Source organism: Rhea americana, unplaced genomic scaffold (assembly GCF_003343005.1).
Source record: "Rhea americana isolate MKP2758 unplaced genomic scaffold, rheAme1 scaffold_224, whole genome shotgun sequence".
NCBI lineage: Eukaryota > Metazoa > Chordata > Aves > Rheiformes > Rheidae > Rhea > Rhea americana.
This window is the reverse complement of record NW_028186340.1, coordinates 1,281,382-1,292,039: the sequence shown is the minus strand read 5'-3', so window position 1 is coordinate 1,292,039 and position 10,658 is coordinate 1,281,382. Positions and strand designations below refer to the sequence as shown.

Here is a 10,658-nt window from a genome sequence, read left to right as displayed (position 1 = left end):
AAAAAAAAAAAAAAAAAAAAAAAAAAAAAAAACTTTGCTAAATTATAATTGAGACCAGCAAGGGACTAGAAAAAATGGTAGTTTTAAGATTCAGAAAAATATTCTTTAACTCTTTAGCATAAAAAAATGAGGAGCCTTTCTCACTTTCATTGAATATAAAAGTGCAAGTAGACTTCAAAACATAATCATTATCAAGTTGTGCTTGCTATTATTCTCTCTGTAAAGTAAATAACCTTAACTATGTATTTAACATGCTTCCACATGGAAGGAGCAGCCTGGTAAATATAGATAAAATATACCATTGGGGACTATAAAATTCACCAGCTGCAGCATTCTTGAATCATGTGTGAATTTTTAATGGGACAGGACAGTGTCTCCTTATGGAGGCATGCGAGCTTTCATTTTACCTTCCATGAAACAGTTAGGACCCCTAAATGAGATACAATCTCACAATAAGTTTCCCACACACTCTGTTCTCTTCTGAAACACTTAATATCAATTCTGTAATAAGTGTGATTCTATTATATAAAGGCTCCAATTGTAAAATCAATATCATAACAGAAAAGTTATTATCAGACTCCCCAGCTAGGATACTGTAATGGAATCAACCTCAAAAGAGCACTGAGAGGACTACTTAACACTATCAGTGATAATATATTGGCCAATGTGTTTCTGAGCTGTCTATCTCCTGTTCCTAATATTAAAATTTATGATTACTCCTGCACCCAAATCAAAACCATCTTGCTTTGTGATCCCGGTTTCAGCAGTTACTTTACTCATGAGGTTCAACAAGGGCAAGTKCMGAGTCCTSCACCTAGGGAGGAATAAGCCTGGGCACCAGTACAAACTGGGGGCTGACCTTCTGGAGAGCAGCTCTGCAGAGAAGGACCTGGGAGTGCTGGTGGATGACAAGATGACCATGAGCCAGCAACGTCCCCTTGTGGCCAAGAAGGCCAGCGGTCTCCTGGGGTGCATTAGGAAGAGTGTTGCCAGCAGGTCGAGGGAGGTGATCCTGCCCCTCTCCTCAGCCCTGGGGAGGCCTCATCTCGAGTCCTGTGTCCAGTTCTGGGCTCCTCAGGACAAGAGAGACATGGAGCTACTGGAAAGAGCCCAGCATAGGGCTGCAAAGATGGTCAGCGAGATGGAGCACCTGCCCTCTGAGGAATGGCTGCGAGAGCTGGGCCTCTTCGGCCTGGGGAAGAGAAGACTGAGGGGGGATCTTCTCAATGTGTACAAGTACCTGAAGGGAGGGTGTCAAGGGGACRGGGACAAACTCTTTTCAGTTGTCCCGTGTGACAGGACAAGAGTAAGTGGGCAGAAATTGAAGCACAGGAAGTTCTGCCTAAGCGTGAGGGGGAATTTCTTCCCTGTGAGAGTGACAGAGCCCTGGCCCAGGTTGCCCAGAGAGGTTGTGGAGTCTCCTTCTCTGGAGATCTTCAAGGCCTGCCTGGATGCAACCCTGTCTAACATGCTCTAGGTGACCCTGCTTGAGCTGGGAGGTTGGACTAGATGMTCTCCAGAGGTCCCTTCCAACCTTRCGCATTCTGTGATCCTATGAATGCAACAGAAAACCAGCTAATCCCCTTTCTTTGTTTCCAAATAACTTAACTTCAGAATATCCTCTGATAATAAATGTCCAAAAGACATGGCTATCTATCAGTGTTGTACCTTAGATGTGATAGAAAAGGGTAGGAAAGAGAGACATTTCTGGAATAATAGCATATTTGCAGTGGCTGCTGTATTAAAACCTACCAGAAGCAACCATACTCTCTATATATTTAGGTTAAATATCTGTATGAAGAGGATATTAAACTATATTACATATAAATGTCAATATGGAAAATAGCATTCCAAAATTTCAGTATGGTAAACAGCATTCCAATATTTAAGTGTGAGGTGTGATAGYAATTTATAGCATGTGAGTCAATGACAGAACATCAATGAAAGCGGACAGAAACAGAAAACTTGTTGTAATTAGAACATATTCACAAACACATAGAGTATATGTGGAGTAGACATTTTTGTGATAAATCACAAAATCTTATCATATGCATATAGATAGGTACTTTATATCTTTTTTTTTTCTTCATTTGACTATAGTTACAACACATGCTCAGTGAGCCTCCATAATCTTTAGGCTTCCTATGTGGGCTCACACAGGAGTCTTTTCAGTTATAAAATAACCTCATATAAATTATTTTGTTTCTTTAATCAAATCTTGGTCTCCCAAGTCAAGGYCCAAAGCATTATGATATAAAGGCATAGGAACTTTGAAGTCCATCATTTTACACTTTATCAACACCTGTGACAAGCCCTATGACTCTGRAAAACAGAAATTCAGAGAGGACTGCTGTACACATTTTTATCAAGTGGCTTATGTTCTTTATAGTGGTACATGCCCTTCGAGTCAGATTTTGTGACTGAAAAATCAAGCTATTAAAAAGTATTAGGGAAATAAGAATTACTCCAAACTTTTTTCTAAGTAAATGACAGTGTTCATAAGAGCATTTTTACTTTCCCACTACAAGAAAAGTAAGGAAGAAATTCTGTGCAGGTATTTCAGAAATAAAATAAATATAGCTATATAGTTCTTACCATTAATAACATGTTGACTTGTTTAATACAGCAATTCTGTAAGCTAGAATTAGTACACAAGAAACTAGTCCTCATGGTAACCTGGATATTTTCATACARTTAAAAAAAACATAGTTTAACTAGCCATTATTTGTATTGGCTTACTGTGAATCAGTTAAATCTTATACTTACAACTGTTTAAAACTAAGTAACAGATGGTGTGAAACTGAGGTAGAGCTTTCATATGGACCTATTTTGCTTTTACTTACACCATCCAAAACTTAGGTAAAATCAGTGAAAGAATTTGATSTTAAAAGGTGCTGAGTAAACCTGTAGAATAGTAAACAGTCTCAAGACCATTTATTTTAACAAGAATCCTACAGATTCTAAGCATCCTGTACTAAGAATATTATGTTTTCAGAAGCTCTCAGTTACCATTTATGAATCTTGCCATTTGGGATTTAACCTTACTATTGACAATACTAGAAACTTKTGGAAGCCAGAAGTCTGGAAGGACAATTGCAGAAATGTTCACTTTCTGAAATTTTAATCACTTATTTAAATATTGAAATGAATACTGAACTCCTCTGAAAATCTGACTCCTTGTTAAATAAGCACTTCAGAGAACATTATTTCTAGCCATGTGCTGAAAATGGTTTCATATCTTGCTATGCAGAGGCAATTCTGAAACTGTGCTATTCATTGACTTGTTATTTTACTGGATTTTATTCAACAGAACATAAAGAAAAACTAATAAAAATGACAAACTAGATTTTGATCATTACCTAAAATAATAAGAACAAACATTAAAGCTCATCCTTTCTCATGAATGATGAATTTAATGCAACCATCTTCCCTAAAGGGAAAAAACCCTGCTGTCTCAACAAACCAAGAAAATTGTCTTTTTATGATTATTCTGCAATCCTAAATATGTATCATTATATTGAATTGTAGGGGCAAAATATGTTTATATTTAATTTAAAAATCACCTGACCCCTTTAATTGAAACCATCTATTAAACTAGATTTGCTTGAGAACACTGCATAATTTGTTATTTTTAATGATTTTAGCAGTGAATATTTAAAGTTAACCCCCCAAATTTATTTGAAAATGGTTATATTAAAGCTTGCTCTTTGAATGTATTTCCTTTAAAACCGYGAACAAAAGCAATCAAACACAACTTATGGATTCCAAGATTACTTAAACWGTTTTCCGAGAGTGGAAAAATAAATTACAGAATGCCACAAATAATCAAATTACAGAGAAAAACGTGTTGAAAAACAATGGATGTTTGAGATGGCTGCTTAATGGGTATACGCCTCTCAAACAGTCAAATAGTCTGTTTATAGGCAAATAATCTTAGTCTGTTAACAAGCTGATTTTATGGTATCCATTCTGATTAATAGCTAACCACTCCTAGTAGATGTATAAGCAAAGTTTACTTCACATTACTTGCAGCCTAAGGCATAATTGGCTGGTCACTTTAAAAGCTTTGCTGGAGAAAATGAAGGACTAATAACTCTGTAGGATGAGTGAAATGAGTTCAGACAATTGACAGAAATGCTTTCTACAGTTAATTATGTTTGCTTTCCCCTCTCCGTTGGTGTTCATTACCTTTAAATGGAGCCACACATTGGCAGAAGTAATTGCCAGGTTGGTCAACGCAGGTGGCTCCATTCTTGCAGGGAAATGAAGCACACTCCTCTATATCTGTTTCACATCTTGCCCCTTTGAAAAGACAAAAGATTTGAAGATCTAGTAAGACAAGGAGGCACCGATTTATAATTCACTTGCACCATAAGAATMTCAAGCAGCTTGTGAGGGAAAAACTAATATTAACCAGCCAAATAAAAACCCACACTTATTAATGTCAGCAGCCATTTAATTCTCTTCATCACAAATACATAACAACTTATTTCTGAATTACTAAACGCTAACTAATTTTGCTGTGTGAAAGCTTTCAAGGCTTTCTGGATGCAGAATAATTTATCATGTGCTGTTTAGTTTACAGATGGAGTCAGTGTTCCAGTTTGCTGGGATACAAATGAAACGTTAGAGCAGGGCAGATAAAGAGAAATGAGAAGGAAACATAAGCAATTTAGTCAATAATGTCTTAATGGATGTCTTGTGGACTAACCTTTCTGCGGAAAACGAGGTTTAGTACTAACACCACTCACCAGTAAAGCCAGGTAGACAGATGCATTCGTAGCCACTGATAAGGTCTGCACATGTTGCGTTATGAAGACATGGAGAAGAGTGACACTCATTTATATTTGTTTCACAAGTTGTGCCTATAAATGCACAGTCAGGCAAAGGGGGGAGAAGTTACTGTATCACRGATACAATTAAATACCTTCATTTATTTTAACTGAATATAACTCACCTGCTGAAATCTATTTGACAGCCTTTTTATATTCAAGTTTGGKCATCTATAGCTATATGTTGATATTTTTAATGTTTAGTTATGTTTGAATGTTTATTCAGTGATTTCCCCAAAAGATTAAAAGCACAGTCTTACCGGTCACTGAATTGATTCCTGTGTATCATATTAATTTATATCGATACAGAAGAGTTGAAAATAAATTATATCGAAATATAATAGACTGCATCTCAATACTATGAGAGGAAATCTTCCTGTGTTCATGATAATGCAACAGATGTAGGCTCACCAAATAGGAAAAAAAATCTGAAGTAGACAAGGAAACCATTTATTCTAGACTAGATATAGCTCAATAACCACATAGGTACTTAAAAACTGAAAATATTCTATTACAAATATTTCTGAATGAACTTAATTTTTTATCATTTGAAGAATAAATGAAAAAAGACAAAAAATTGCAAAATCTGGGAAGTTTAAATATTTTAATAAATAACTGTGCAGGTTACAGTTGTTCAAAATATCACTTGCAGTATAAACTTAATATTTTTTCCTGTGACATTTGAATTACACATTGCTTTGGTATTTCCAATAACTAAACATCCATGCTGTTTAAAAAATGATGCACCAGAAAGAAAATAGATGCACTCTAAATTCCTAATCTGAGCCAAAAGTAAAGAACAACTGCAGATATAAATACATATAATTACCAAAGTGATTACATTTCTCATATAAATTGTGTAAATATGCCAAAACAAAACCTTCCCCGCATAGGTTTGCTCTCTAGTTCTATTATGTTAAGTCTGYCAACCGTTTAAAAAGCTTACAGAAAACAGTATATGCTATATGCAAAATTTCACTGAAGCCTGCTTATCCACTTCTAACAAGTAAGCCACCAGTCAGCAGAAAACTCTTATTTTCATGCTGCCAAGGAAACGTAGAGGATAACTTTTCTCAAGATGTACTTATGCAGAATTTACATTAAGGTGGCACAAAAATAAATATACATGCACCTAATCTAAAATGCAAATGCTGGTGTAAACCTCATAGCAGATTTATGAAGGTGGAGCTTTCTGGTTTCTTTAATACCTTGAAATCCTTCCTGACAGAGGCAGTGGAAGGCGTTCAGATGATCAACACAGGTGGCTCCATTGAGACAGGGGTCACTAAGACACTCGTCCACCTCAATCTCACAGTTATTACCTGGAAATAAGTGAAGGATTCACTTCATTAGGAACATGTCACTGGTGAGTCACCGGTGCAAGCAGCAACAACAAAATGAAATAACTGAGGTTAGGTACAGAGAACTTTTACCAATGAGCCATAAATAGTCTTCAGGGAATTTATTTCTTGTTGTTTAAGAGCAAAAGTGAAATGTATATGTAATATCTAATGTTCAACAAAGACATAGTGAGGATTTTACAGATTCATTTACAGATGGGCTCAAAAAGTTTTGTTTTATTATTTTAAGGGCAGTAAAGTCTTGGATTTTTCTGAAATATGACAGGTGCAAGTGCAAATTCTAAGACCAAATAATAAGGGACAGCAGTCTTTTCTATAATATTTGTTTCTACTAATTTATTGCATTTCAGTTTTGCTCTGAAGATGGGAAATATCTGGAAAGGTTTCCATTGTGGTCAAAGCTTTTAGTAAAATAATTTCACTACAAAATTAATATTCAAAAAAGTAGATATTATCAGGTAGTGTCAGGCGTGCAGGGTTAAAAAACAAATACAGCGGCTGATTTCTAGTCAGAAAGAAATGTGCCTAATGCTTTTCATTGTCTGTGAGGTAAAACAAAATTTAGAAAGAGTCTATTTGCATTTTATATATGAATTATCCATATAGGCAATATTGTCCCCAAATTTATTGTTACTTAAGAGATGAGGGAAAAATTCCTGATTCTTTCAGAGAGGTTTTAAGGGTTATATTTGTTTTTTTTTTTTTTTCTGGCCACAAAGGAAGTATAAACCAAGAACAGTAATCTAATATTATGTAGATGTGAGCTTAAGCATTTAAATAAACATTTTAATAAAATAAGACTTTGCCAAGAATTTTTCACAAGTAACATCAAACAATTATATTTTAGATTTGGATAATAAAAACAAAAGAAGCAAAATATTACAATAACATGTGGCATTTCATTATATTATAGACACGAACACTAGTTAGTAAATGAAAATGCCTACATTAGGAGACAGAGCAACATTTTAAGAGCTGTGGGGGACATTGCTGAGTCTATACCAGATGCGAATGCCTCTGGTTGCCTACGTCCTCCTCAGCCTTAGGGAGACTATCAGGTYGGTCTGCTCCTGCTTCAGGAGCCCAGTGAAGGTCACTGCAGTCAGACCGGAGTGTCCGGGGCCAAGGAGGCCACCGGCCACCCAAGGAATTCCTGTTGTCTTCTAGGTGAGCAGGAAGACTTGAATCCAAAAGGTCCTTTTTCACACTACAGTCTGGATATAGAGCRACAGTCTGCTGACATATCTAGGCTAATTTTAATCTATTCAGGTACGAATGGCAGTGAGCTGCAGGATAGGCTGAAGCACGAAGAGTTAAGCCTGCCCAGGATCTCAAATACATATTAGGCAGTTGAGGCTCTTGTTACTGCAGCCGTGCTGTTATGAGAAGCAAAAATTATATAAATTAAGGCTAACTTGCATATGGCTACATGAGCTGCAATCGCATCAGTGTAAGACAGACTCCTGTCTGAAATAATATGAAGTAAGAGTTACTGGAGTGGAAATAGTCCCTTGAGGTTGTATTTTTTACAGCTGAATACTTTTACACAGATGAATACTCTTATGTGCCAGAAATCAAAAGCTACTTTTGCCTGAGTGAAGGAGACACTGCTAGATTCTTACTTCAGAATTACCTTGTTTTYTGTGGTTTAGGACTAGCTTAAACAGATGGTAACCAATACTTTCCCCCAAGAGTCTTTGAACYCACCTATAAAACCGGGTGCACAGAAGCAAAGATAGCCACCCGATGTGTCATTGCAGATGCTGAAGGCTCCACATGGTTGTGACAGGCAGCCAGTAATGTCCACTTCACAAAACTGACCAGTAAAACCTGTTGAAAAACAGAGCAATAGAAGAGGGAAAAAAATATWATCACATTTAATCTGAGAAAACAGACGAGAGACCAGTTCTGATTTTGGTAAATACTTTTTTCGTGTTCACCTATTTTGAAATTTTGTTTAAGAGAAAGTGTTTCAGTTTCATTGAAAGCTGCAGTTTCACATTCAAAGTGATTCTAAATGGAGCAAAACTGCTGTATGGCAAGGGCATGCTTGCAATAATAATCAAAAACATTGCACATACAGTGACTCTTTGTGGGAAGTTAATTGAATCACAATTTCTTCAAGTGGTTTTACGCTCATAATTTTGTTGGAATATTGGTAAGAAGACTGTAGATAAAAGCATTCTAATTTTTAGCACAAGGTTTGTCCTATCTCTAAGAAAGTATCTTATATTTACAAAGTAATWAAAAAAAAGAAAATTGCCCTTTAAATTCTGTTACAAAGCAGATGTTACAAGAGTTGACAATTACTCATAGTTAATGAGAAACCCAAGCTTGTGAAACACAGAGTGTCCTTGTTTCCTGTTGCAACATACACAAAACTTTAAAAATAAATTCAAAGATAAAATCTGAATCTAAATTTTACAATTAGGCCATATTGTCAAAGGTATGACAGTTTCTAAAGCCRTCATCCAACAAGAAAATTATAGAGCTAGTAGAAGACATAGGACCTTTGTTTTAGAACATGCTCATTAAAGAATTGTAAGTAAATATTCTTTGTTTTCCTGCAACACAATTATTTTCAAACTCAATAAATAATTTTGCAGTAATTACTATAAGCCAATGTGTGTGCAGCTAGGATCCAAGTGCTGGATATAACCATTGAGTTTCAAACTTCAGATATTTTTGCTGTAACTGTATAAAGCTTTCCATTTTCTCTTTCCAAGACCACTGGAAAAAGTTTCTAAAAGATTCTTAGGTACTTGAAAAAAATAATGTTCCAGAAAAGATCAAAAGATACTGGCCCAATTCATTATAATTTAACAATTACAGCATGAAAAGCCACTAAAGACTTAAACCAGGGATTTGGTTCACTGAGTTAAAAATAATTAATTCCAATGTCTCACAAACTTGGACACTTAAGTCTGTCTGAAGATCTGAACTTCACATCTCATTTTAAAAAAGATCTATAATGAAAAGCGTTGCTTCAGTAGCACAGGTATTGCCAGACAAGAGTCCAGTATGCTAGTGAGTTACACCAGATCTGACTTTGAATTCATCAACAYTTTGCACAGCAATGAGAAAAAGGAAGAAAACTCTGGTCAAAGACATTCAAACAAATCTGTGTTCCTGCAATGTACTGTGATAACTTTAACATCTACCACAACCCTGGTTTTATAACACTTCTTAAGTGCAGATCCAGTGTGATAAATTATYACAAAAATTGAAAAGTTCTGCCAAATTTGGGCCTAGTGTGGCATACTCTTCAAATTAAAGGAAGTATAGATCATGTCCTTAGGGTACCACTGAAGTGCTCCTGACCTGGAAGAATTTTTAGTTTTTGTACAGCTGGTTACGTTAGGTAAGACAGCAATTTCTGACCATCAGGATAAATTGCTGAAACATATTGCGCTTTATAAATTTTGGCTTGTACAACAAGCCTTCGAGGCATAAATACAAGACAATGCATATTAAAACTGCCCTATGCATGCAGTCAATTTGGTTTCTAAATCAGTAGATGCAGAAAGGTGTCTTCAAGCTATGTTTCTATTCCGTCTCCAGCATCAGCTGTGCAATGTTCTGACATACCTGAAATTTTCATTCCTGTTGACTGCTATTAAAAATTCAAACGTATCTCTCAGTTTAGCCTTACTGTTAACATCTCCTTATTGAAATACACCCAAAAATTAATATAAAAAATTAAGATAAAGAAGCAAAATGGGAACATTAATCAATAATGGTAACAGTAAAACACAGATATATGTATAACTGTTACATGTGGTTATATGATGTTCTCATCCAAGTGGAAGTACTGAACATAGAAAAAACAACATAAATTTTTATTTGACAAATTAAAAATAAAAGTTCATAGTAACTTTTAAAGACTGCAGATAAGGATCATAAYCTATGTGCATTTTTCCTCTGTATTTCAAATTAGTTATCAAAGTATTGCAGCCTTGACAAGTAACAGAAAAACTACTACACTAAATTGAAAAACAGGGGTGATGGTTTGGGATCAACCACACAAGCTGTTTTTTGTATAAATTATATCAGCAAAATAGATTCAACAGGAATACTTAAGAACATGCTATTTTATATAAAAATTAATGAGTAACTGTCTGTTTATTTTTCTTCTACAGATGCTCAAAAGATACTTTATGAATTTAGATAATAGAAATTTAACAGCAGAGTATTTCAAATCATTTTCCAGAAATGTCGCATTTGCATTCTTCAGACATTTCCTTTTGACAAACTCAAATGCCTCATGACAAAAGTGATTTTTACTAGTCAGACTGTGACACTTCAACTCTCCAGGGAGGTCTCCACGTTGTGATCCATTCTGACATAGTCCATCCACACAATGATTTATGGGAATTTCACTACATGGCTCCTTATATTCTGGCTGGCAGGTACATCTGAAGCTATTAGCTGGAACCTCACATTGAGGGTTATTGTCAGGGCCAGC

At 35.5% G+C, this 10,658-nt stretch overlaps 1 protein-coding gene across 1 annotated transcript in view; it reads right to left on the bottom strand.

Annotated features, from left to right (window-relative positions):
• Positions 1-10,658, bottom strand: part of LOC146595489 (uncharacterized) — a gene marked incomplete at its 3' end in the record, with an annotated part of 408,834 nt that overhangs the window by 134,327 nt on the left and 263,849 nt on the right. Inside the window, exons 16-19 of the mRNA XM_085305610.1 lie at positions 7,901-8,023; positions 6,041-6,154; positions 4,752-4,865; positions 4,189-4,302 (exon numbers count right to left, since the gene is read on the bottom strand). Coding sequence (XP_085161736.1) covers positions 4,189-4,302; positions 4,752-4,865; positions 6,041-6,154; positions 7,901-8,023 — 465 coding nt within the window. The remainder of the gene's footprint in view (positions 1-4,188; positions 4,303-4,751; positions 4,866-6,040; positions 6,155-7,900; positions 8,024-10,658) is intronic.